Raw genomic sequence first — 27,911 nt, 5'->3', positions numbered from 1 at the left:
TCCTCCTGTCCATGAGATGCATCACCCACTGCCTCCCACAGATCTCCTTCCCAGGGGAAAAAAAAAATCCCATCAGTATTCCCAGGGGCAGCCCAGTGGCTCAGTCGGTTAAGCAGCTGACTCTCAACCTTGGCTCAGGTCATGATCTCAAGGTCGTGAGATGGAGCCCTGACTTGAGTTCCCAGGCTCAGCAGGGAGTTTGCTGGAGGTTCTCTCCCTCCCTCTTCTCCTTTTCCTCCCCATCCCTCCAGGCCACTCTCTTTCTCTCCAAAATAAATAAATATATCTTTAAATATTTATGTGCTGTTGCCAGGAACGGGAGTAAATTAGAACCTGGGAGCTGTCCTCATCACCCCCTCTCTCTGGGGCAGCAAGGTTGCTGGTCTTCTCTCCTGCAGGGAGGGGCCAGGAGAAGGCAGATGAACAGCATGATTTCCCTCTAATGCTGAAATTAAAGCCCAATGCTTGTTTGGTGATTCCCATGATGCTGCCTGCAATCCTACAGCAACCTAAAAATCATACTTTTCATTGGGTTCTTCATGATCTTTCCCTTGGATTATTTCTTCCTTCCTGACCTACTATTAACCTGCAATTTTTTTCCGTGATAACTCAAAGTCTACATCCACTCATTCTTTTGTATACAGTGAAATTAAGTCAAGTAATAAACATTATTTTCATTTTTCAAACTTGTTGAACCTATAAGGTGAATTAAAGTAGAACAGTGTGTGAACTTTAGAGGCTTTAAGAAAGGCTTTTGTCCAAATATGATGGAGAAAGGAAAAGCTAAATTTATTCAGAACAAAAATATATTGAACCACTCCTACAAAAGGAACAATGAAATTTTCTCCCCATCAAATAGGAAATTAAGCTTTTTAAGCTCTTGTTACATTATAAAAAAAAAAATGAACAAAATCCCTGAAATTATTTTGCATTGTAACAGGACTAAAAAGGACCACACCTGCTATACTGAAATAATTTGAATACCACAGATGCTACGGTTAAATCAAACAGGCAATCATGGTGAGAAAATGAAAGTTACAATTAAAATATTCATTGACAGTATTCTGGGAAAATTGTTTAACCACTTTTGAAAATGCTATTTAGACCTCTGTTATAGTAAAAATGAATAAATAAATAAATAAATAAATAAATAGTAAATATATAGGCTTGACCAGGTCAAATGAAAAATATCTGTAGTTAAAATTATCACAAAGAATATGTAAAGACCAAAAAATGGTATCCTTAACACAGCCTTGCTATCAGATAAAGCTATAGGGGTGACCGGGGCTGGGGCTCCATGGGTGGCACCACCGACCCTTGATTTCAGCTCAGATCATGATCTCAGGGTCGTGAGATCCAGCTTCACCCTCCCTCCAGCACGGAGCCTACTTAGGATTCTCTTTCTCTCTCTCCCTCTGCACCCTGTCCCCGACTCGCAGGTACTCTTTCTCTCAAAAAAAAAAAAAAAAGAAAAAGAAAAAAAGAAAAGAAAAAGCTCTAGAGGACAACATGAAAGATATAAATAACGTATTATGAAAAAGCACGTAAAGAACAAGCCCATGTAAAAGGGCCACAGTGGTGAGACGGAGCCTCTCAAGCTTTATTTGAAGGAGTAGGAACTGCTACAGTCTGCATCTGGGAAGGATTCGGTCTGTGTGTGTCACACCCGTTCACTAACTGCTTGCACATTTGATTAATGACTCTATTCTAAAGAAATACTCAGAAATGTGAACAAAGGATTCTGTAAAACACAACTGCAAAAAAAAAAAAAAAGTCTGTATTTCCCAAGAGTAGACTCAGAGCAGGATTCCAGGGCTGTGGTTCTCAAACTTACTTTGCATCAGCTTCACCTGGGGGCTTATTAAACCACAGGTTGCAGGGCACCCTCCACCGACCTCCAAACCTTTGATCCAGGAGTGTCTGGGTGGGTCTGCATTTGCAGGTCCCATGCAATGTCTATGTTGCTGACCTAAGGCCCATTCTTTGAAAACCTGGGCTAGAGACATTTGGATGATGTGTGTAAGGAATTCCAATAACATGGAAGACTACAGACTGCAGACTGTATACTTAAGGAAAGCTTCAAAACCAGCATTGACAATTGTGCATGCTGTAATATCTCCACGAAGAAAAGCCTTCAAGGGGGCAAAGGCCAAAATTTTAAAATGATGATCTCCAGAGAGTGGCATTAAAAGCAATTATTTCCTTAGGTTTTTTGGTATTTTCCAAACTTTCTAAAGGATGTACTGTTCTTTTATTAATCAGGAAAAAAAAAAAAAACAGAATAAAACTGTAAAGGTCTGCATGCTTAGAATAATCTGACACATTTTAGTCATGATATTTAAAGTACAAGATGTAGAGAACTTTTTTTTTGTAGAAGTATATTCAGAATCCTTAAGAATTAAGATGGCATTCCTTATTAAACTCTCAATTAGGTAGAATTAAGTAGAAACCATTGACATGTACTAGTCATCTGGTTCACACTGTTCAATTCTAAGTCCAAACTTTAAATGCAGCCTTCAATACGAAATTGGTTACCTCCTTTTCACCACTTCTAGTGATGTTTGACCTGTTAGAGTCAGATCTGCTTATTGATTCACCTTTTAACACAGCCATACTACGGCATTACAGATGAAATGATGTGCAAAAATGATTTGGGTTCCTAAAGGAAAAACATCGACTAGAAGAAAGCTGCTTCTGTACTCACAATACTACTGACACTAACTTCCCCCAAGCTGGCAGACTCCACAGATAAGGGCTCAGTCCACACTGTCCCCTGCCTCCCCCTTCAGACTCCAATCACAAATCCAGGCCTCCCTACTCCAGACGGACCAACCAGCTATAAATTCAAGGTTCCCATGACCTCCTCCTCAGGTTCAATACTTTGCTACAACAGCTCACAGAACTCAGACAGGTGCTTTACTTGCTATTACTGGTTTATTAGAAAAGATAAATCTCGGGAAGAGACAAATGGAAGAGATGGATAAAGCAAGTTCATGAGGACAGGGAGTACAGGTGCAGCTTCCATGCTGTCTAGGGATGGGCCACCCTCCCAGCATCTCCATGTGGTCACCAAGCCAGAAGCTCTCTGACATTTAGGGGTTTTATGGAGGTTCCATTACATAGGCACGATTAATTCAATCATTGAATACGGGTAATTAATTCAACCCCACTCCCTCTTCCCTTTTTCAGGGGGTTGGGGTTTAAACAATCCTCCAGTCATGGGGCTGATTCCTCTAGGAATCCTGAAGCTCTCTAGGTACTTCCAGCCACCAGCTGCCTCATTAACTTGCAAAAAGACCCTCCTTGCTCTGGAGATTCCAAGGATTCTAAAAGCTCTGGTGTCAGGGACTCGGGACTGAGACCAAATATAATAGCAAAAGAAGCTCCTAGCACCATGATCACTTAGGAAATGACAAGGGTTTAAGACTTCTGTGAAAGGAACCAGGGGCAGAGATGACATTTTTTGTTATACCACACAGTACTTGATTTATGGAGTTTATAATGTTTTAGAAGGCCCTGGACATTTAAAAACCCCACGAAGAATGAGCATTTTCCCATAAGAACTAAGAGTAAAAGGCATGGGAGTCAGGGGAGATTCAGTCACACTCCAGAGACGTTGCAACCTAGAGCCTCCCGCCTACAGCCAAGGCTGCCCTGTATTCCTTCCCTGTCCCACCGCTGCGTTCACATGAACCGTCAGTACTTGGAACCAGGCTGGTGCAGCCACACAACTTGCTAGGCCATGCACGGCCAAAAACAACAAGGAAAAGCAAAGGGGGTGTGTGCATGCTTCAGGGAGTCAGTCAATAGTTCATAACACTCACTTTTGCCTAAATTCTGCTAATAGATGTTAGGTTGAGTAATGTTAGCCCTCAGGCCCCTCTCTTAAAGAAAGAATTATTGTGTATTCTCAGCAGCCACTTTTTTTGCTGATTTTTTTTTTCATTTTCATCCCAATGCTGTCTTGATTCATAGGAGGACAAAAGTGTCGTGAACCATAAAGCCATTATTTTCCCTCCCATCAAAAGAGATAAATACAGTTAAAACAATTTAAAGCATGTCAGTGAGATATATAAATGAATAATTTACTGCAGGACTGCAACCCTCCAGGCTACGTTCCTGCCAATGACAAGTATTTATGGCTGAGTTATAAACCTTTAGAAAGGCTCATGATAGAAATGATGCCAGGTCCTTCCCTTGGAACCAGGTGGGCAAGAGCAGGTATTAACATCTATTGTTTATCCTTTATTACAGTTGGAGGTGGCCTAAGTGACTCAGAACCTAAATATCTGGACCAAACAACACCCTAGGAAAAACTCACAGATCCTGAGCCTCTAGCCAGCCCTGGATAGGTCATGGTAGATACCAGTTAAAATTATTCTCACTTCCTTACCTCATTAAAAAGACAAGCAGAAATATTAGACTCCATTCTATGTAGACAGAATACATATAATGTGTGAGTTCCCGCAGGGTAGATATATGTGAGTTGAAACACTATTACCAGGTCGATTCTAATTTGTGATCACTATATAACATAAATATCCAACCATCATCCCACATCAGACATTGATTTGCTAAAAAAAAAAACAGAGATCGAGGGGGGAAACTTGGGGCCTCATCCTACCTTCTAATTCTTTTCCCTGGAAGACCTCGTATGAGACACTTGATCTTGCAGACACTTTTTTGGCAACTGCAAAATGATGATAAAATCAGCCCCAAGGGGGGCTAAGGGGCTTAGATAAAATATACAGAGGTGCCTAGTATTTTAAGCACTGTGTAATGTGTAAATTATTAATAGTATAATTATATTTTGTACACACACATTCAAATTAGAGTTAAAAAAGTAATAGCCTTTGTGTTCTTTTCATGATGTTGAACTAGTCATGTATAGCAGAATGCTTGCTTCCACAGCTAGATACAGACGTCTGGGGAAAGGCAGAGGTACCATTGAAAAGCATGTGTAAGATAATTGTAGCTTTATAGGACCACTGGATATAACGGTAGCACAAAGTCTATTGAACTTTCCTATACGCCTGAAATATACATCAAGTGGATATTGATATTAGTCCAAGTTTTCAAAGGTCAACTTTCTTTGTGCAAATCAATTTTATACTCTCTGTATTTCAGAAACTTTCCCCTGTTTTATAGCAAGAAGATCTTAGCGAATAAATTATTTTCAGAGACTTAAAGACCATGACATCAGCCTCTAATCCTTCTTCTGAGTGAAGAATAACTACTCTTCCTCAAAATAAAAGTATTATCAGATTTTAACTGAAAAACCTAGAGCACCTAAGAGTATCTAAAACCTAAACGTAAGAAACAGAAACATAAGACAACACAGAAAGGTAAGAGAATCTAAATCATTTTCCTGGAGCAAACCAATAAGAGAAGCAAGTTTCCAACCCAATGTATAACTTTTGCTATACTGATTTTGCCTCTATTTGATGGGAGGTATTTCCCAACTGACTTAAGCACTTAAAAATTTTGTATCAGTTGAGATACACATAGTCTAAGGCCAGAAAGTTTACCTACTCAATATAGGATGACTGCGTTAGCTGCACTTTCTGGTGTCTTTATGTGCATCATGTCATACTGTGGGCCATGGTGGTCTACAATGATTGGTGTATGGCCAGGGTATCTAAGTCAGCATATTAGGCATACAGATGGTGAACATCTGTGGAGAAAACTTTCATGGCTGACTCTGTCGTGGTAGATGTCTCATCTTTTCACCCAAATACTTCTTAGTCTTATGCTACATTTCTTGTATTTTTATGAACTTCAATTTTCATGAACACCTATCATTTAAAGGAGACTCTTTTACACATCATAAGTCAAAATGTCAAGAACTGCACAAATCTTGCTTACTTTCTTAGTGAATTAAGCACGCAGAAAAGAGTTGATGGAGCGAGCCAGAGACAACTACCCTTAGAAAGGCCTGAATGGAAGGTTGTCCATTGGCTAGTGTGTGGGGACTTGGATTTTTGGAGCGTTTCCACCGTTCTCTAACTGCTAGGGTGGTTTACTGTGTCTAAATTGTTTATACAAACAATGTGGCTTATGCTAAACACCTGTTTTCTTCCTGGGAAATCAGTCAGGCCTGATGACTTTGTCCCACAATGTCTTTTACATTTGCTGATCTTGCTCTGCATTCTTCTGCTGGAATAAGTCAAAGCTATCCCTTTGGAATGCAATCGTGGAGCAAGAGACCTAATTTTGTGGGAGGGTAGGAGCCTAAGCTCCACAGGCACCTTGCTCCAAGGTGCAAAAGTACCTCCTGGCGTAATGGTGTAAAAAGTTCATTTTTCCTTTAGATAAAGCCAATTAGCTAAAGCAGATGGTCATCCCAATTACCAGGTGAATGTAGGTTGAACTCTGTGTGACAAATGGTGCTGTCAAGTCCTCTTATTTGAGGACTAGTTGTTGTTTACCTTGAGAACATGTTTATAATGGGTCGTATCTCCTGGGACCCATAAAAGGTGAGATTTCTGTCTTTGCACTCTCTTGGCAGATTGCCTGTGATGCGTATCACAATTCTGGTTTAATGCTTATTTAATAATAGAATTGTTTTCTTTCTCTCTTTTACCTTTGCAGAGCAGTTTTCTGGGGAGGGAGGCGATTTTGTTTCTAATTATAATTCCCCAATACATTGTTGTTATTACTGTTGTTTAACCAAGTGTAACTCTACACTACAGTGTCACTATTATGTGTATCCACAAGGACAGAACAGGAAATTTTTCAAATGGGTCTACAAAAAGCGAGATAAACATTTCTGCCATGCACTAAAACACAGTTTTTATTGTGAAATACAACACATACCATACCATTTAACAATTTTATGTATCTGGCTGTTCAGTATTAAAGTCCATAAATATGAGAGAAAAGAACTATTCAGAATATTTAATATAAAAAATAAACCTTCCTTCTTCTTAGGAGGTTCTAAAGGTTAAGCCCTCTCTGTCCTTGAGGGGGAAGAACTAGAATTCTCATGGCTTATAACTCGATTTCTGGGTTCACTGGTCTTTACAAGAACAAAAGGAAGAGAAGCTACATCTACAAGAACTAGAGTGAGAGCAGGATTTGAGAAAGGAGAAGGAAGGAGGAATATAGGATGGAAGAAAGTTGTGCTTGAAATCTTAGAGCAAATTCCCAGGGAGTTGCTCAAGGGAGTGGTCTTCCCCACAAGGGGAGAGTCTAGTGGGCAGATCTGATACAGAACTTGTGAGCAGGTGGTTTGCAAAGCCAAGAAGCCATGGGAGAGTGGAGAACAAATAAGAACCTTGACTCCAGCGAGAAACTTGACTCCCCTTTGTCCAGAGCCTACTCTAGAAGTTCCCGTCATCTGTTCCTGGTGTGGACTTGACTTCATCAGCCACCAGCACTTTCCTCCAGACCCAAATACCTGCTACCTGACTTTGCTTGTCCCTAATATGGCTATATAGAAACTCTCACACCATTTCAGAATACCCACAAGCCCCAGAAAAGCAGAAAAGTCAATGGAGGACACCCCTCCTCCCCCCACAGCACCTGTGATGATCTGAACAAGCCTAAGAGTGCAAAGCTGACCAAGTGGGAGATCCCCCAATCCCCCAATCCTTTGCCTACTACTTGTTCTATGCGTTGGATCAGTTTGAAGTTAATTGGACCTAAAACCTAAAAGCGGGGGGGGGGGCGGGGGGAAGGGGGGGGGCAAGGCTATGGAGCTCTCCATGGCCAGCTTCTCCTGTGACGCATCTGTTGATAATAGTAAGGACTTGTATCTTTCACTTGGAGCAGCAATATGGTGCCATAGTTCAGAACAAGAACTCTGAAGCCCTCCTGCCCTACTTTGGGTGTTAGTCCCTCTCATTCTTAGCCATGAAGCTTGAATAATTTACTCAACCTTGCCATGCCCCACTTTGCTCATTCAAAAAATGTAGATAATAATGTTGTGACAACTCAATGAATAATAATTATCAGTAAATTCTTAGAGTGACGGGTACACATATAAGCATCATAATGAGTTTGTCATATAGTGGCTGAGATGACGGCTTGTGACACTTAATTCTTATAACGTCTACTTATAACTTTTCCCCTGGGTCCTCAGAAATCTTCAAAATTCTAACCACATGGCATTTATAAAGGCCTATATATAAATGTGTTATAAATGTCATATAGATCTTTTCAGAATATAAAATAGCAAGCTTTGGACTATTTAACTCCAAATATTCTATTTAATTTTAATTCACTTTATTTAAAATAAAAATGCTTACTAAGTTCTCTACAAACACTCTCAAAACACTCTACAAGTCAGTTAATGCCTAGGTGTCAGAAACAAAGATTCAGTAATAATTTCAAAATCTGCAGCTTTGTGCCTTAGTTTAATTACCTATCTGATTTCCCCTTTTTTAAAAATAGCCAATGATTAAAGTAGGAATTGAAAGAAAGCCTGAAGTTCACAACTGACACCTTTATTGAATCAGGAAGAAAAGAAAGTAGCTGACATAAAAGCAAAACAACCTGTGTGGACTAAAGTATTTGGGACTTGGCATATGTGTATGTGTTTCATGAGTTTAAAGTTGCCCATACATCACATGTGCTTACTGAGTGTTTAAATATGGTAGATTGCTCATTGCTCCTCCTACCAAATGTGCATATAGGTACCTTCATTTGCAAACATACACACACAAATTAAAAAGTGCAGAATTTATCCAGTGCCCTGTATAAGGCATGAAAAACTGAAGGAACATTAATATCATTGTTATTGTTGATAATAATCAATAATTATACTTTGCAAACCTATATTTTTCTATATTTGTGAACTTGGCTCCTATGTGGTACCCACTTGGCATGGGGTCATCTGCACATACATCAATTGTGTCCTTGAGCTTCTTTGGTTGGAAGCCACAGAAATCATCCTATCTTTTGTTAATATGGTCTCCTCATCTCAGTATCTACTCTGTATTTTCCATGTTCATCGTAGTGATAATAACGATCTTCAGTTCACTTGCTACTCACCTTAGTTAGCCATTCTCAAGTCCCCATCAATCCAATTGAGAGCATTAACATTTCAATCTTCTATCTGTGGAAGAACGAATCTCTTCTTGTGGGTTAATCAAGTAAAATGCAACTCTTACATTTAAAAGATTATGAATATCACAGTTACTTGTGAGTTCTACTGAAAGTGAAATACTTTGAATTAATTCCAGAAATAAATTTGAGAGTGGCCAATGAGTACTGCAATATATTTATTTTTAGAAAGATATCCAAAAATATCTCTGTTGAATACATGCCTTTTGAAAATCCCCAAATCAGTAAAAGATAAACACCCTATGATTTCACTTACATGTGGAAGCTAGAAAACAAAACAAATGACAAAAACAGACTCGGATGGGAGGGTGAAATAGGTGAAGGGGATTAAGAGGCACAAACTTCCAATTATAAAATAAATAAGTCATGCGATAAAAGTACAGCATAGTGAGTATAGCCAATAATATTACAATAACTTTGTGCAGTGACTGAGGATACCTACGTTTACTGTGGTAAGCATTTCATAATGTATATAATTGTTGGATCACTATGTTGTGTGCCTGAAACTAATATAATATTGTATGTCAACTATATTTCAATTTAAAAAAATCTCTGAATCATTTCAGCATAAAGAACTTTAAAATACCAATTGAAGTTCAAAGATGTGTCTCTACAAATGATGGATCTATGTTTATTCTCCATTCCCTGTCTTTTTAAATAGCATAGTCCTCTGTAAACCTACTTTGTCACCTGCATTTGTCAATATTTGTCAGAGTCAGATCCGCAATGCTTGAAATATTGAAGTTGAAGTTGATAGTAGCTGTCTGATTAATTGAATCATAACACTTCAAACTAGAATTGCTATTAAGAATGAAAGGCCATTAATCGTACATGAAGACTATTTTTTTTTTAAATTTTAAGTAATTTTCTACTTGCTTTTAGGGAAAACTTCATGCAATCATCTATGCTCAGTACCTAGTAAGGCTCTGGAGATAACCCCAAGCTGTTCACAATTCTCAGATGTTTTACATAAAAAAAAAAAAATCCCATGCATGACAAAGAGTATAAATGGCTGTTTTACAGTTGGAGTCATTAGGCAGGTCTTTGGATTTTAAGTGGGAAGAAATTCAGTACACTTATCTGAACTTGAACTTGAATCCCTAGCTGTACTCTAAGATCCTCGGGTGAGGAAGACTTCATGAAAATTGTTTGAAATTCAGGTGAGGATAAAGATCTGCTTAAAGAAAAGCAGTTTCTAGGCTTAGGAGGTTACTAATTTACATTGTGTACAATGGTGGAAAACAAGTACAACTTGTACTCCCTTTGCATGTGTAAGGTAGTAACACACACCAACAATGCTCCTTTGAAACAGCATCATCAAATCAACTTAGCACGAGGTCTTTCAGCATTTCCTTCTCTCATTATTATTATTCCATTCACTACCTTGTTTATCTACACAAATATGGTATGTATACAAAAATGACTGCAGGCAAACATTCCAGGATTTTGTGCATTAGGAAAGATGAATAAATCAATACGTGGGGCTTACAAAACAAACTAGTTAGCTGCCTTTTTTTTTTTTTAATTTTTTTTTAAATGCAATGTCTCCTGGAAGAACTGATTTGGGCAGAGGCAACTGTAAAGACACAGAGACATAATGGGCCATGATTGAGTAATCAACTCACTTGTGATGTTGGAAACGGTATGTTTCATCTGGATATCCAGTTATCACCCAGAATTTTAAAAACTTAACTGAGCTGAAAATTGCAGTTGATCCACTTCAGTAGAGGCTATTTTAACTTGTGAGCAGTGACACCAGTGCTCTTGGATTCTGGTGCTCTGGTTCTAATTATGTAAAGAAACTGTCAGGAACATTACTTTTCTCTGTAGATGAAGATATTAAAAAGTAGAAGTTCATCGTGCTACACCGTGGAAATAGACATATCTGACATTGCAGCAGATACCAGCTCAGACAACCCCCATGCCTTCAATATTCACATCTATCATAAATTCATAAGGCTGGGACAGAAGGTTCTAGATAAGTGGATCCCTAAAAGAAAAAAATTATCTTGTCTATATCCAAAACTGTTTGGGGATTCAAATCACCTGGGAGCAAACTAGTTGCATTTTAGTGGAAACTGAACACCAAAGAAATAAACAAAGTTCATTTCTCTACTTCCATGGTCTTCTAGTTCAACTCAGGAACAGAGTCCCAAAGTCAACCTCTAACAAGCCATGTAAAGACAAGATTTGCAACCTATAGCACACTATTCCTTTATGCTCCTACTTGTTTGTTAACCCTATACCTCACAGAAGAAACATCTGGGCTGACTCCCTTCACTGGAGCCCTATGATCTCCTAGTGAATACTTCTGTAATTCTCACTTACAAACCCCATCCGCCAGGTCCAGTGACTTGCAATTATCACCATTTATACAAAACATGCAAAACAAGAAAAATAAAGTTAAGAAAAGAAATAGGCCTTCTTGAAAGCTATACATGTAAACAAAATTCATGAAAGTTTTCTCCCAAAACGTTCCAACTGATCTCCTCGGAGTTTAGGTTTCTTTGATCAGCAATCCTTAAACCTCAAATGTTAAATGTTGATGAAGAAAATCTAGAAATAATCTAGCTAGAAAACATGAAAATAAAATGGACACATTCTAGAATATAAGTAAAACATAGAAATATACCAGAGCATATAAAAATATAAAAATACAAAGAATCAGTCAAGAAACACATATTGAGAACATTCTGGAAAGATATTTTGACAACCCTAAGCAAAGATGCCATAATCACCAATCACAAGAAACTTCTTAAAAATTTTATTTATTTATTTATTTATGTATGTATGTATGTATTTATGTATGTATTTGAGAGAGAGAGCAAGCACAAGCAGGGTGAGGAACAGAGGGAGAAGCAAGCTCCCCTGCTGAGCAGGAAACCCTATGTGAGGCTCTATCCCAGAACCCTGAGATCATGACCTGAGCTGAAGGCAGACACTTAACCAACTGAGCCACCCAGTCACCCCAAGAAATTTCTAACATAAGTGTCTGGACCATTGCAAACAGATGCAATTATTCAGTGATGCAAGGGTATGTATTTCAAGTTACAAAAGTTTGAGAAATTCAAAATGTTTGGTAGCTTCATGGCAGGCAAGCAGTTTGGGCTAAGGAAAAATCATGAAGATGGAGGAGATCTGATGGAAACTCTAAAGGAAAGAAGGTAAATGGCATGAAAATTATTAGGTTGGTTGGGAAGAGGAGAAAGTAAGAAAGTGTGAGTGACTGACGAGGCCAATGCAAGCACAAGCTGACGTTCCAATCACATTAACCTCTCTCCGCCCTTGGCCAGGCCACCTTGGTGCCAGCCAAAGTGGGTGAGGAGCCTGGGCACCACCCCCCACCAAGCCTGCACACAAGCTTTGGAGTCTGCAGCATCCCAGAGGAAGGGGCATCTTTTTCTGTTTTGCCTGCCTGGTGGAGGCACTATTTGAAATCTGTCTGTCTGGAGTGGGCTCTGTTTGTGCCCAAAAATCTAGTATGTGATAGCGACAGCCTAGTAGGAGCGCTCAAGCATTCATGCACTATTACAAATGACTCGTGGCTAGTTTCCTGTGTCTCAAATTTCTCTTTTTGCTTCTGCACCCAACAATTTCCCTGACACTTCCTCAAATACCATTTTGCCATTTTGGTCAAGAATCAATAGTGGCTTTCATGCTCTTGCGTGAGATCCAGAATTGCTACCAAGTCATTGCCTAACCGAACCTCCCTTCCTTTATATTAAGCCATAACTCAAAAATCTCTGTACCAACCTAGTCATTTGATTGCAGTCACCCACACACAACTTCCTTCTCTCTCCTCCCCCGACCCCGTGCATTTTTTGTACTACTTCTCATGCTCTGTCTCTTTCCTCTGCTCCAAACATCAGTCAGAATTCGGCGGTTCAGCTGAGTGGCCTCATCAGTGGCAGAAGGTGAGATAGGACATGAGGACCAATACTGTTCACGGTGGCAGACAGAAGTTTGCTCACAACTAGTCTCCCCTGGAAACTTTCTGAGAGAGCTAATTTTATTTCTTTGATCCTCATCCTTTTCATAATCAATAAGCTCAGTTGAAACAATAGTAGTCTCAACATAATTTAGTTAATACTAAAAGGCTTCACAAAGTCTTTTGGTGGAAACTAAAATGCTTTCCTCACGACTGATGACAATCTAGAGGATGTGAAGGGCCAAAGAATAATCTTGGTCACTGTCAATATACACACATTTCCCCCCTCGCTGTTTCTTGACTCTGTGGTCTAGACAAATTTCAAATTCAGAGAAGTCAGTCTGGAGCTATTTCAAACTATTTCCCAGGTCCTGAGTGCATAGGATAAGAGACAAATGTCTTTCCCTCAGCCAAGATAGTTCATAGGAAATTCGGTTTCAACCCACGCTTTTGCCACCTTTCTCACTCTGTTCAAAATATGTCAGGAACTGGATATACGGCATGCTGGTTGGCATTGTGTCATCTTTTGGGTAACCTCTGAGGACCTGGTACTTGTCTGGAAATGAACACAAGCACAGGGAAGAGCCCTGTGTGTGTGTAGAATATGACAGTCATGAAAATCTCTCCTTTGGATCCTATACAAGAAGTTGATGAGAGCCAACAAAAGGACGTACAGCAGTTTATAAAATTTGTGTCACAATCACCTTTCCCTTGACAGTTGAAATAAATTAAATCTGCTCCACATCTTATACCTGTCTCTCTGCTTTAATCCCTACATTGATTTTTGACCAAACAGCTTCAAGACTTGAAATAATCAAATCACATCAGAGCAAACGCAAGTAATCTATTTCTGCTTTCCATCTGACTTTTTTATTTTCAATCTTTACTTACATTTATTTTTAAGAGGAATTGAACCAGAACAGAACACAGAACCAACAGCTGGGCATTTTCCATCAATTATAACTTTTTACTAATAAGCTCTGTTGATATTCTCTTAACCTGCCAATTGAATGTCAAAAAGCCATTTTGCAAGTGTTCAAACAAGTGGACACTAATAATATTGACTATTACATTCAATCACCTTCACATTGTTTGCAGCTTATGCTATAGTTTTTTGCAGGAAATTTAGTCATGTCTAAAGTGAAAGACATTTTTATTAATTAGTAAGAGTCAAATAACTATACCTCTTAAAAACCTATTACCTCCTTTTTATGATTTAAGACATTTATAATTAATTTTTCAACATATAATAGAAAAGAACATATTTCATATGTGTTTGAAAAGGTTCTCTCTTTTCTGAAGAGAAATTTACTTTGCCTTTGTCTCTGAGAGAAGATTAATGACTTTTTTTTCCTGGCCAGTTTTAAAAAAACATTTCTGTAATGCAAAGGTTTTGTTTTTAAGGTACAAAATATTTTGTATAAACATCTGAAGGAATGGAGTCAACACTTAAAATGAAGAAACTTTATGAATTTTTCTCCCCCACATATTCCATTACCCCTCCTTCACATCAAGTTCTCAGAACAATTTTGGTCTCCCCCACAGCCCACACTGCCATACAAGAAGCAAAGAAGGCTCGATGTGGTCCAAGGAGATGATGTATAAGAAAGTGCTGCCCTTTGCCAAATGTCCTCCTTAGCACACACAGCTGCCCCAGACACAAACCCTGTTCTTCTTCCTTTCCAATGCAGGAATAGACATCAGCCTCCAATACAAGCAGAGTCTATAGAGGGACAACCAAATGCCAAGAAACCTTAGTTCTAGAAGTCTACACACAGGCCAAGGCCCATTGCTGGCTGGAGGCAGGTGAAAGAAAGGGTGAGAGAGAGAAGTGGATGGAAGGAAGGAAGGAAGGAAGGAAAAAATTAATATAATTTCTGTCACCAGCAAAAATTATTCTTCTGACATGTTATTCTGCTATGAGAAAACTTGCCCAGAGGCAGAAGTGGGAGAGCCTTAGATGGCCTTCCTCTCACTTGGTCCTACTGGAGACCCCTGCACACACTATCTAGGCTTCTTCACACTTGCATTTCAGGAGGTGAAAAGTCACTTTTTCTTATCCTCACACACGTTCTGTGGGTCCTGCAGCTCACGCAATCAGGGCTTCATTATGACGCAGGAAACAAATTACTAATACAAAATTAGTACTGGGCTTTGGGGGGAGCCTGCTCAGGTTGAGAGGTCGGGAAGGCCAATCTGTTTCTGCTCCCAGGGCCAAAAACAATTGAAGGGATCAAAGCTCTGAGGTGACAAAGGAGCAACATTATCAAATATTTCTAAACTTCCACTCTGCTCAACACTAACTCAGCAAATACCAATCCAGCACCGTTTTATTATTGCTGAGGATACTTGAGGATCATAAAACAGAGTCACTACCCTCAAGAAGCTGCAAAGTAGTGGAGAACAAATAGAAGTTATGCAACTGAAACTTACAGGCTATTGATACTATGTATTTTTAGACTTACGGATTTTTTTTTTTTTATTTCAGGAATGTGGCAGATCAAGAAACTGGAAAGTTCTATAACTGTTAAATCTGTGACTGATGGATTAACAAGATAAAGAAAAACCAAATAGTAACAGTCAATAACCAACAACTTACCTAAACTCCATTGTTAAAAACTATTTTGAATACCAGAGTCATGAAAAAGACAACAGAAACCAACCCATGTGGTTGGCCTTATCCATTTTGAACACTTGAAGACATCCATAACATACTCATACTCACCATTGTACTCACCATTGGTAACAGTCAACCTCATCACAAATGTTTCGCTGTCTCCTGTGCTGGCCTTGAAACAACAGCGGTAAAGTCCCGAGTCAGAGGCCGTAACATGGGGCATGATGATGAAGGTGCTCCTCATGTCCTGACTACAGCTGCTCCATATCTCTCTTTGGTACTTTGAAGCATAACTCTTCCCTTGGGACAAGTTACAGATAGTCAAGATGTCGATCTGATGGGGCTGGATCTTTTCCCATGTAACTTGTTGTACTGGCCACTTCCCGGCAGGCTGACAGGTGAGCGTGACATTTTTTCCAGGTTCGGAGACTATGTGCCTATTTGATGGTGCAGCTATCTCAAAACTATCTGAAAACAAGAAGCAAATGATTACATGTAGGGGCTCAAATTTTGGGGTGCAAAGGTGGAAGCTACCCATAAAGTATTGGTGATCCTATTTAACATAGTTGCATCAACTGTAAATGCCACCTTTATGACACATTTTTGTAAGGAAAGGACCTTTGGAAAAGGCTAATGAATAAATAGAAAAGACGATATACTTGTTCACACATATTTCCTTGAGGTTTTTTGACATGGTTAACCATATAACAAGAAATGTAATCAAAACTCCTGGTACTCTTCTTGGTAATGATCTTATCAAGAGGCTGAATTTCACAAGACTATTCTTTTTTTTTTTTCACAAGACTATTCTGTAGTAATGTTGGGCTGATGACTCAAAGATTGTATCCAGATTGTGATCATGCTAAAATTTTAATGATTATTGAAGAGATATCAAATCATTTTCATTTGAATAAATGCATACATAAACTTATTTTCCAGATATACAGGTTGTCTGATGCATACATAGAGTAGGGGTTCACATGAGATTTAAATCCCGAGGTACCAAGAAAGTCGTTCAATATCTTCCCACCTTCCTACCACCATAGCTGAAATACCCAGCACAGAGCACACTGTAAATAAGCACCACATCGTTCTGGGCCATTTTCCTAACTTCAAATTAAAAAAGAAAAAACAAGAGTAGAGGGGACAGGAGAAGAGAGGAGAAACCACACTTGAAAGAAGAACAAACACAGGTTTGCTGTCTATATTAATCTGGAAAACTAAGTCTATAATAGTTTCATCTCCACCAAAAACTAGCTTCTTTTCTTTGACAAGTGATTTCATGTGTCAAAATGTTGTTGAAAAGAGAAAAAAACCACAGCACTCTGGTTTTTCAATTTGTAATCATACTACTATTATCGAAGTTAACACTTTACCCACTTAACAAGCACACAGGAAGCATTTTACCTCTTAAAAAAAAAGCCAACGGTGCGCCTGGGTGGCTCAGTGAATTAAGCAGCTGCCATCAACTCAGGTCATGATCTCGGGGTCCTGGGATGGAGCCCCGCATCAGGCTCCCTGCTCAGCAGGGAGTATGTTTCTCCCTCTGTCCCTCCCCCTACTCCTGTGCTCTGTGCTCACTCTCTCAAATAAATAAAATCTTAAAAAAAAAAAAAAAAGCCAAAAGAAGAACGGGGAGAGGGAGGGGAAAAGAAAAAGGGGAAAATTCTTAAGAAATGGAAAAAATAAGACAATAAAAGTTTACAAAAAACAAATAAGAAATTAAAATTAAGACAGGGAAGGGAAGATACAAGAGAAAGAAATGAGAGACAATATAAATGAAAGGCTAAATCAGATACAAGTACACCATGCTGGGAAAATAGAAGGAAATAAAAGAAAGGAAAAAGACAAAAACAAAAACAAAACAAATGTTTGTGTAAGATGTGCTGGACCATCAGAAATCACAGGGAGGCTGGCTGGCCCTGAACGGTTCCGATGTTTGTCTTCAGCCTGACACACCTGCTGTTTTGTTGTCTTCCTCTGTGATGCAACCCTCCACCCACCTCAGGAGCTTTATCTGCCCATGTCACCAACACCTGTTCTCAGGAAGTGACCCCGTGTAATGTTGACTTGACTGCACAGGAAGGGCCTCTCTTAGGAACGTCTGCATTAGCCCACAAAGCAATGAAGGCAGTATCCAGTGCTGACCAGCCAGGTCTCTGGGCCTCAGGGGGAGGCCCCCGAGCCAGCTGGGGAGTTTGCACAGCCAGCCTCTAGGTAAGGACCCAGACCCACCCGTCAGTAGACATGGGACTGGACTGAACGAAGCAGCGCCCCCCCCTCAGAGGCAGGTGGTTCTGAGGCCCAGAGCAGTCCCCAGTTAACCTTCCCAGGTGAACAGAAGAGCTGCTTGGCGTCAGATAAAAACCGAGACCCAGAGGAGTTCTACAGAGCCTGCCTGGCTTCGTGCGTTGCTTGCTGCTTGTTCATGTCACCTGGCACATGTAAGGCGACAGGAAATGACCCTGCAAACATCCACCTGAAAACCCCACACATGACAGGACCCTTGGAGTCCTTAGAGTTGGAAAGTGCATCTTCATAAATAGGGATCAAAGTGCTGTGGTCGATAGGGAAGAAAAAGTTCGATGAGAACCCTAAAAATAGAAATGAAAATAATAAGCACCAGTTAAGTTTGTGTTTCTATTTAGTGATATATTAATTCTCAGCATAAACATAGAGTAGACTGTGTTGCGTTTTGTTTAAAAGACTATTTTTTAGAGCAATCTTGGTTGACAACAAAATTGAGAGGAAGGTACAGAGATTTCCCACATATTTCCTCCTTCCTCCTACACAGACCCTCCTCGCTATCAACATCCTCCATCACACAATATATTTTTTTTACCAAGTAGGACCTATATTGTCATGTTGCAATCACCCAAAGCCCATAGTTTACATTAGAGTCCACTTTCCATGTACATTCTAAGAGTGTGGACAAATATGTAAGGACACATATCCACCGTTGTGTCACATGCTGCCCTAAAAATCCTCCGTGGTCCTCCTATTCATCCCTCCCTCCCCTCAACCCTTGGCAACCACTGATCTTCTCACTGCCTCCATACTTGCGCCTTTCCCAGAATGTCATACCATTGGAATCATATGGTATGCAGCCTTTTCAGAATGGCTTCTTTCACACGGTAACGAGCACTTAAGTTTCCCCCATGTGTTTTCCCCATCTGGTAGCTCATACCTTTTTAGTGTCGAATAATATTCCATTGTCTGAACAGACCACAGTTTATTTACCCATTCACCTACTGAAGGATGTGCTAGTTGCTTCCAAGTGTTGGCAATTATGAACAAGCCACGTGCAAGGTTTTGTGTGGACAAGAGTTCTTAGTTCCTTTGGGCATAGATCAAGAAGTATGATTGCTGCATTGTGGGGCAAGAGTATATTTAATTGTGTAAGAAACTGGCAAGCCACAGCATTTTACATGCCCACCAGCAATGAAAGAGACTTCCTGTTACTTCACATCCTCACCAACACTGGGTGCTATCTGCATGCAGGATTTTGTTCTGATAAATTTGCTCGTTTTTACATGATTTTATTATAGGATAATACGATGAAATTCTCTATACTTTGTATAGGAGTTTTCTGACACAATAAGAGATGTTTTTTAAAAATTATCTCAGTGCTTCCAAGCACCACTTAATGCCTAGGTACCCCACATTGTGCATCATGCCATATGCCCCAGGCCACCATCACATCTCCAGCTGCTAGTCCATCCTCCTTCACCATCCTCACCAGACAGTGGCTCTGCATGCAGTATGAGCAGCTCTGCAATATCGCTCAGCAACTTCCAAAACCCTGAGTCCATTTACTAGAAGCTTCATAGGCCCAGACCTTTGTATAGACCTTTATACATCATTCTATATAGTGCTTGGCATATACCAGAGATGTCAAGAAATAATTCTTGAATAAAAAAATTGATTTGTAGTTTCATGTTGCAGTCAATATGTGGTGTGTACCCACTGAGTTGGGGGAGGGGGATATGCACCTCCATAAAACCTCTCATATTGAGAAATGTGTTTGAAATATTATGCGTAATGCCCAGATGAGTTCATCATTCCAGGCAATGATCATCAATGTCTGCAAATTCACAAAAAAAAAAAATTCATGTTTCTACGATGCCACTTTGAAAATAGTAGCCTTCCCCAAATAACCCAACCCAGTCTGACCCTGCTCAAGCCTCTAAATCTAACTACCAATTTACAGAACTACAAAGAGCAGAGAAACATGTCGAGGGACACTCTGGGAGCAGTCCCTGAGAGTATGGAAGACACAAAACTCCTCGGCTCCACGTGGAATCTCTCTCACCCCTGAAAACCAGTTTTGGACTCTGTGGTGCTGTCTGTTCCCTTTCTCTTCTTCTGTATTCATTCAGAATTCTTGAAGGAATCCCACTGCTCCCGACGCTGCCTCATTTCTCATGTGTGCTTCAATGCACTGAGGAACCAGTCCTCCCATTCTCCAGCATTGCAAGTCATGCACGTTCTTGACCTTGATTCCTGGATGCTCTGCCCTCCTGGGAACTTCCTGGCCTTGCATGCCTCTGCTCATCCTCCCTCCTTTCTGACCTTCCTCCCCAGTCTTCCTCAGTGGCCCTTTTCCCTCTGCTGGTCTTTTAAAATGTTGTTGTCTCCGCCAGGGTTCCGATGCCCGTCCCCCTCCACTTGCCATCCCTGGGTCATCCCCCCTCCTTGCAATTTTCAACCATCTCTTATGTGATGTCCAAATGCACAGGCCCTGTGTAGTTGGGCCTCTCCCCAGGGTTTCCAAAGCACAAGACAATAACTTGCTCTTATGTTTAAAATAGGCTAAAAATTAAACAGCCAGCACTGCCCTAAGCTATCTGCAGGAGCACTACTATTACTCCAGCTAATTAGAAGCCATAATAGTAGTAGCTTTGCATATTCCCAACTGTGCCTAGACTATGTACGTGCTCGATAGAGAGCTTTTCTAAAAATTCTCAAATATAAAGCATCCCATTTAAATGCAAAATAAAATGTTGACTGTGTAATGACTAAGGAAATATTCAAAGTCACCTGAGATAAAGATTTCAAAAATAAGCACTTGCTAAGAGATTACACACCCTCAAAGTGCTCACCAAAGAAAATATAAAATTTCATGACGATGTATGGAGACAGTTGTTAACTAGACTTATAGAGGGTCATCATTTCCCAATATACATATCAAGTCATTATGTGGTACACCTGAAACTAATGTCAGGGTATATTTCACCTGAATAGTGAATACTTTCATTTTTAAAAATAAAGAAAAAGTAGTGGGGAGCCTGCTTCTCCTTCTTTTTCTCCTTCTCCCTCTGCCTCTCCCCCTGCTGGTGCGCTTGCTCTCTCTCTCTCTCAAATAAATTTTAAAATTAAAAAAAAAAAGAAAAAAAGAACAGAAACTGGAGCAAACAGTAGCCATTAGCCTGAGAACAGGGCAGTGGTCCTGCAAGCTGTATACCACACACCCCTGGCCACCCTGTAAAACCCTGTGCTGCCATCATTTCAAATGCAGAAGGCAATTTAAGAGGTGGGGTTGGCATTTCTCCCAACAGCTGGAATGTTCCCAGATGATGCTTGGGGCAGGGGGTGGTCATGGGTTGAATTGTATCCCCCCCACCCCCACCCCAGAATTCCTAATGCCTAGTGCCTCAGCATGTGACCTTATGTGGAGGGAGGGTCATGGCAGAGGTCATTAGTGAGGATGAGGTCACAGTGTGGGTGGGGCCATCCTGAATCCAACATGACCATGATGAGGGGACACAGTCATACACCCGGGGAGAATGTCCTGTGAAGGTGAAGGCGGAGGCCACAGTAAAGTGTCCACAAACCAAGGAATGCCAAAGGTTGCCAGAAACTACCAGAAGTGAGGAGAGAGGCCTGGTGCTGACCCTAGTGGACACTCAGTCTGAGATGTCCAGCTCCAGAGGAGAGACGACAAGGAGACAATACCTCCCCTCCAAGGCTATGGTATCTTGTCGAGACAGGCCTCACACACCACACCACCACAGGGATGGGAGGAGGTGGGGTGAAGACTTCATCGGGCTTTCATTTCTCGTACAGTCTGGATCTTACCAGAACCTACCAGAAGCAGCAGGGCCAGCCACCCAGTTAGGGAAATCAGCGGTCTTCACCAGCTCCCTCCCCATGACTGTCATTTCCTGTCCTTCATGTAAAGTGAAGATAAAGGTAAAGAAGCCAAACAAGATAAAAAAAAAATAAGCTCAAAGATTGCTTGACTGAAAAGCACAGATAAAGTGGGAAGAATGAGAGCTTCGTTCAGAGATAAAAACACAACCTGCCAAACCTGTCGTGGCTGCAGGCCAAGCAAGGCCACTTGTCTCAACCAAAGGGAAAGGAGTAACTAGAATCAGGCGAACACATCCTGGATGGCAAATCAGAGACTCAGTCCCGAAGATCCACGTAAGGGGAAGGTTTGTGGCACGACGCAGCTGCAATGCCCCATCTGAGCACCAGAGAACATGAAAAACACAGCTCAGGCCCCAACACACTGGTGGTTCAGATCCCCACCTTGTGATTCAAGGAACCACTGTGGCCAGAGTCCCCCAGACCCCAAAGCTTGGGAAAGGCTGTCTGAAGGACCACCCTGGATCCTCATATACAAATTTTGCTCACAGGTTTTAATTGGTAAAAAGCACATTTCAATCTCTCTGTCACCATACAATGAGGACAATGAGACTTGTGCTTTGTTTTGTTTTTTTTTTAAAGTTGCTACCATGGGCTTCATTGAAAGTATGTGAAAAAGTCTGACTTTTGAGCATCTCTACAGTTCCTCCCAACCAGAAAAGTAAATGACTCATGGGACATATGAATTTTAAATAGTATAGTTCTGAGGTCTTGTAAAACTGAAAGATGAGACAACATAGCCCAAGAGCATTGGCGTGTTTTCTGCTAAAAGGTTAGCCAGTGGCCTCACTGACGTGGAAATTTAACGCAGACTTTCTGCCTGGAGTTTTAAGGAAAAGGAATCTAACGCTTAACATGAACCCTAATCGCCTCCTGCTAGAGGATAGATGGTGTCAGTGGCTTGTCACTGCAGACTACAGTAAGCATTTCGTTTCAGTTACTTTCAACATTTTCCACATATTTAAAGGCAAAGTAATAATACACGTCAAATGGGCCTCTACCGCGTGCCAGCACTAAAGGCATCACATGTGCTCTGTCGTTTAGTCCCCACTGCCAACAACCCCGAGACGAGTCACACGGCTGGAGGGTGGCCGAGGAGGGAGTCCCCGTGAGGGGGGAAGCTCAGGGAGCTGCCCCAGGCCCAGGTTCCATCCCAGCCCCAGCCTGTCAGGCACTGCACAGCATAGTTTTCCTTCCCATCTGCAACTGGCAGGTCCCAGGAACCCCCTGTTCCTAAATGTTTTACTTTATGATGCCTTAAATCCTATAATGAGAAATCAATGTCTTCACTCGACCTCATTAAAATGCACATAACCACCTCAGCCCCCAGCAGACGCCAACACTGTAGTGTGAAATCGTCCATTAGATTGCTTTCCAAGTGAAAGGGAAGAAAGTAGTTTCTCATAGGCCAGGGGCCAGGGACACACAGGCCTGGGGAAAAGGAAGCTGAGACCACGGCCTGGTGCGGCCCAGGCCACCCCGCATCCTGGGGAGCATCTGCAAGGGCAGGGTGGGCAGTGGGGAGACTTGACAGGAAGACAGAACACAAACAGGACATGACATAACGTTAGCTCTTTCACTATTCATTCATCCATCCATTCGTTCATTCGCTCACTCATGCGTTCACTCCTTCAATAAAAACTGTATTGATGTGAAGACAAAAGATAGCACAGGTGTGAGCTCGTGGAGAGACATTGTACCTACAGAAACCCTGGGATGGAAAGGGGGTGACCCTGGCTTGCTGTTGGCTGACTGGCTCTGCAAGGTCAGTCAAAGGTCTCCACCAAATACAGCTATTTGCCCGAAGAAAATCTGCTGAGGGCACCAAACACAAGACACTCGATTGGCTAAATGAGCTTCACGCCCTCACAGCACCTCTTCCTTGTTCAAGCTCCTTCCTTCTACATTTCCTGCCCGTGTCCCTGTTTTCATTTACGGTTCCAGTGAGTTTCGTGGAGAACAAGTAAGTAGAATTTCCGATGCGTGACATATGAAAAATGACTAAGAAGCAACTCGATGCAATGCTAAAAATGCTAGAAATGGGGGAAATCCCCAGCACGCATCACACACACGTTCCAGAAGCACACACAGGAGGGACACACCTACTTCAACGTCCATAGAAAGAGAAGATGTCATAAAATGAACCGCACTGCAAAAGCAAGCCCTTAAACCCACTGCACGGGAGGTTGGGGCTCGCAGTTTTTGCCGCTGTGATTCCTTCCCAATTAAATTTACTCTGCACAACTGAAAAGCAATGTCTGTCTATGCCACAGGCAAAGACGTGAGCTCAGAAACGGAAGGCATTCTCGAAGAGGGAAGGGGAAGGTGCAGCCCTCGCATCTCAGCACCGCAGAAATCTCTCCTCGGTGAGGACGACAGCATTCAAAGACAGCGAGCTCAAAATTCCCTCCTACAGTTCTCTTTTGGAAATCCGAATAGGAGCCCTATTTTGATACAATATCTCACACTGTACTGACCATGGTTAAGAAAGGATATCTTGAGGGCTGAGACTTTCAGGCAACATTTGTGTTCCCTGCAAGGGATGAAGGCAAGAGATGAGTGGGGAGACCTGAAGACCAGATCCTCTGCTTGGGTTCCCCCTGAGCACCAAGTTGCAAACAGCCCCCTCATGCAGGGAACTCTGTGAAGGTGAAGTGCCAAGGATGGCACTTGGCATGGGTGCAGAGCAAAGGCTTTCGGGACTCCATGTGCGCCCCCTGGGGTCCCTCTGCTTCGGGGGCACACCCACCCTGTGCTTTCTCCCGAACCGCCAGCACTTGCTGCTATGCTCGGGGAGCCTGGAACCTGCTTTTCCTGGGATCCACACACTCAGAGGGACCCTTGCCTGGTGACTGACAGGGGCGGGGGTCCTCAGGTGCCTCAGCCCAGGTGAGCTCCAGGTAACCTCCCTGGACGTTGCCCTGCCTCCTTCCTGTTCAGTCGTGGCCACCCTCATGGATTTCCCAGGGAACACTTCCTAACACGGCCCTTTCACCTTTATCCTCCTCTCTGGGACCCCTGAGACACACCAACCAAAGGCAGACCCAGTTCTGGAACCTGACCAATGTTACTTGGAACCCAGAATTTGAACTTACACCAGAGCGCCCGCAGGAGGCCTCCAGAAATAATTCTTTGCTAACAGGGGCTTTCTCTTATTAGCTCGTTCTTTCAAGGCCCAGCCTGCCTGCCTCGTCCCACAGTATCTGTCCATAGTAGCCCAAGGCCACGGAGTCCTTACTCTTTTCATATGTCTAATTGTGCATAACAAATCGCTACACTCGCAAGATATGAACCGCTGTGCTTTCTACCTTGCTTCTCTCGATGATGCCAAGCTCCTTGGAGGCAGAAATAATTTTTAAAATATTCATTTGTTGCTTGTTACTCTACCATGTTCCAAGAGTTCTCAAGGTAATTGTAGCACGTTGTGAATTGTCTTTGTTTTGATCTCTAGGAATACCTTGTATTATATCTTGCACATATTTGATGATCAATAAATATTTGCTAAATTCATTTGTTTCATCTGTAGGGGGTTAAGCATGGTGGCAGAGAAAGCCGCACAGCAAAATAACTTTGAAACCAGATAGGATGCAGATATAAGAGTCTATTCCTTTCAATTTCCCCGTGTTTCTTCAACAGGACCATTGAAATACATAAGTGAACTCCCTAATTCTAGCTCTTTTTCCCACCAATTCACCCTGCACCCAAAACTACGTGGCCACAATTCAAATCTGATCCTATCACATCTCTGCTTTAAAAGGTTCAGAGGTTTCTCATTGCTGCTATAAAATCCTTCATGGTTTTACCCCTGTCTCTGTCTCCAGTCTCATCTCCTACTAGAATCTACCATAAACTCTGCTGTCCCCAAGAACAGCACTCACACGTATGATCATGCATCGGTCATGCCTTCTTCTGGATGGCCTCATATACTCCATCCATCCCGGTCCAGGAAAATCACTACGTATCCCATAAAACTCAACTGTGACACCACCTCCTTGGGGGAAGTATTTTCTTACTCACCCTAAGATGGGCTAATCACTCCCTCTTCTATACTTTCTATTGTGTGGTCTCTTATTTGTTGTCATTTCTCCCCACCCTGGGAAACTCTCGATGCCTTCAAGGTGGCATGTCTTCAATATATCGGATCTCAGCGCAATGCCAGGTGCCTTAAGTTGCTCCATAAATATTGTAGAGTAAATGGATGAGAAGCCATCTCTGAAGATGACACCGTGTTATAAATTCAGTGGATGATCCCAAGAGCCTAAAGTAATATTTTCCAGTCCAGGTCCAGTGAGTTTGGGTCTTCATTCCCAAGTTTGCCAACTTCACACACCCACAGGAGCTGTACCTCTTGGCAGATCCCCTAAGCACCAGCCAGCACTGCAGTATTTATGGCTTTAATACCTTCTCTCTGAAAAGCTCTAGGTGCTTTTCAAACCATAGCAGGATCAACAATATTTCTCACAACCCTCTAAGGTAGGAGAGGTTGAAATTATCTAGTTCAAACTATAATGACGTTAGGGTGAAAAATAGAACAGTATTGAAAAGCCAGCGCGAGCATGTGGCTGTTGACAGGCTTGGCTATAACCGTGGGGTCGGCAGGAACAGCGAGTAGTCCAGAAAATAGACACAAAGAACCGGTAGAATGAGGGAAACAAGTATTCTCGTGTCCATTCATTGGGATTTAAAAGGATATTTTGGATGTATCAGTAAATGAAATAGGTATGGCAGTGGAAGGAGACAACAGTGTATTTATTCAGCATTCAATGCGTGCTGCATCTAAGAGAACATGTCTACAGACCACTCCTAGAAAACTGTAATTTTTAAACAGTTAAATTCACTGGTTTCTTATATCTAGAATAAAATATCCGAGACCTGGGGGCACCTGAGTGGCTCAGTGGTTGAGTGTCTATCTTTGGCTCAGGTCATGATCCTGGGATCAAGTCCTGCATCTGGCTCCCCACAGGAAGCCTGCTTCTCCCTCTGCCTAAGTCTCTGCCCCTCTCTGTCTCTCATGAATCCATAAATAAAATCTTAAAAAAAAAAAAAAAGACTTCCTAGACCTAAGTGACACTGCCCTCTGACGGGCAGAGAACCCTGGCACTAGTAACTAGGTGGTAGCACATGTTGCCACTGGAGATGTGCCATCCTGACTGGTCCAGCGTCATCGGCAACATTTTACTTGGGTCTGTTAGCCCTAAGTCTTCCCTGCCTCTACCCCATGACCTTTCCAAAGCAACTTTTGTATGCATGTGTGTGCGTGAGTGTGTGTGTGTGTAGGTGTGGAGTGTGAGGTTTACCAGGAAAACGGCAGGGTGCAGTTGTGCCCACAGGGTGCGCTGGGTGGCTTCCAGTGTGTGGGGAGTATGGGTGCAGCCTGATGGAGGGGCAGGGAGAGTATGAGCTGGGATCCAATGAGTACCTTAGGTCCACTCAGAGAACAACAGCTGATTCAGGCCCCAGGCACTACTGCTGCTGCTGCTACTACCCTGATCTTGGGAATTCTATGCGGCATGGAGAGCTCTGGGATGAGAAACAACTGGCTGTCTGAGTCCTGGAAGTCCCTCGTCCCACACTCATCAGCAAGCAGTCTGCTTCAGGCCACAAGCTACCTATTAAACAAATCTACTCATGACGCCTCAAACACCCCACCACTCAGGGTCCCTGTATGGTGGCACCTCAGGGCCCTGGGGCAGTGATATGCACTTCTGGCAAGGAAACTGAGGCCCCAGTGGATGTCAGCAACCTGAACACACAGCTCCACTGCACATCCTTAGTTGTTCCTCCCAGCAGCTGCAAATTGTCTAGACCTCACCCAGGAGAATTTCCCTGGAAACCAGCCCCCAGGGCATTGTTCTCTGTTCTGGACCAAGCCCCACTGCTGGCACCCTATGATGGGGGAACTGGCCCCTCCACCCAAATCCTCCATGGGGGAGGGAGGAGAGATCTGGAGAATATCAAGGATATTGTAGAAATAAAAAGGAACTTGTAATGTTTTTAGAGAATAGATCGTCAGAGCTTTAAAACAACAGTCCTTGATTGAGGAGATAAACATCCTTAAGGGATTTATTATCGTCATAGGTCTCAGATTATTTGGCTATTTAAATTTCTCACTTCTCAAAATAGGAAAAGGGGGGATCCCTGGGTGGCTCA

The 27,911-nt window shown here is 41.9% G+C and overlaps 1 protein-coding gene across 5 annotated transcripts in view; it reads right to left on the bottom strand.

Moving 5' to 3' along the window:
* The window catches only part of CD226 (CD226 molecule), an 88,412-nt gene that overhangs the window by 12,051 nt on the left and 48,450 nt on the right, over window positions 1-27,911 (bottom strand). For 4 of the 5 annotated variants that reach the window (XM_025422046.3, XM_035704793.2, XM_025422048.3 and 1 more), the window contains one exon: window positions 15,720-16,079. In XM_025422046.3, the coding sequence (XP_025277831.3) occupies window positions 15,720-16,079 (360 nt within the window). The remainder of the gene's footprint in view (window positions 1-15,719; window positions 16,080-27,911) is intronic. The other variant, XM_025422047.3, reaches the window with a different exon arrangement.

This window comes from Canis lupus, chromosome 1 (assembly GCF_003254725.2).
Source record: "Canis lupus dingo isolate Sandy chromosome 1, ASM325472v2, whole genome shotgun sequence".
Lineage (NCBI taxonomy): Eukaryota > Metazoa > Chordata > Mammalia > Carnivora > Canidae > Canis > Canis lupus.
This window is presented reverse-complemented; position numbering and strand designations above follow the sequence as displayed.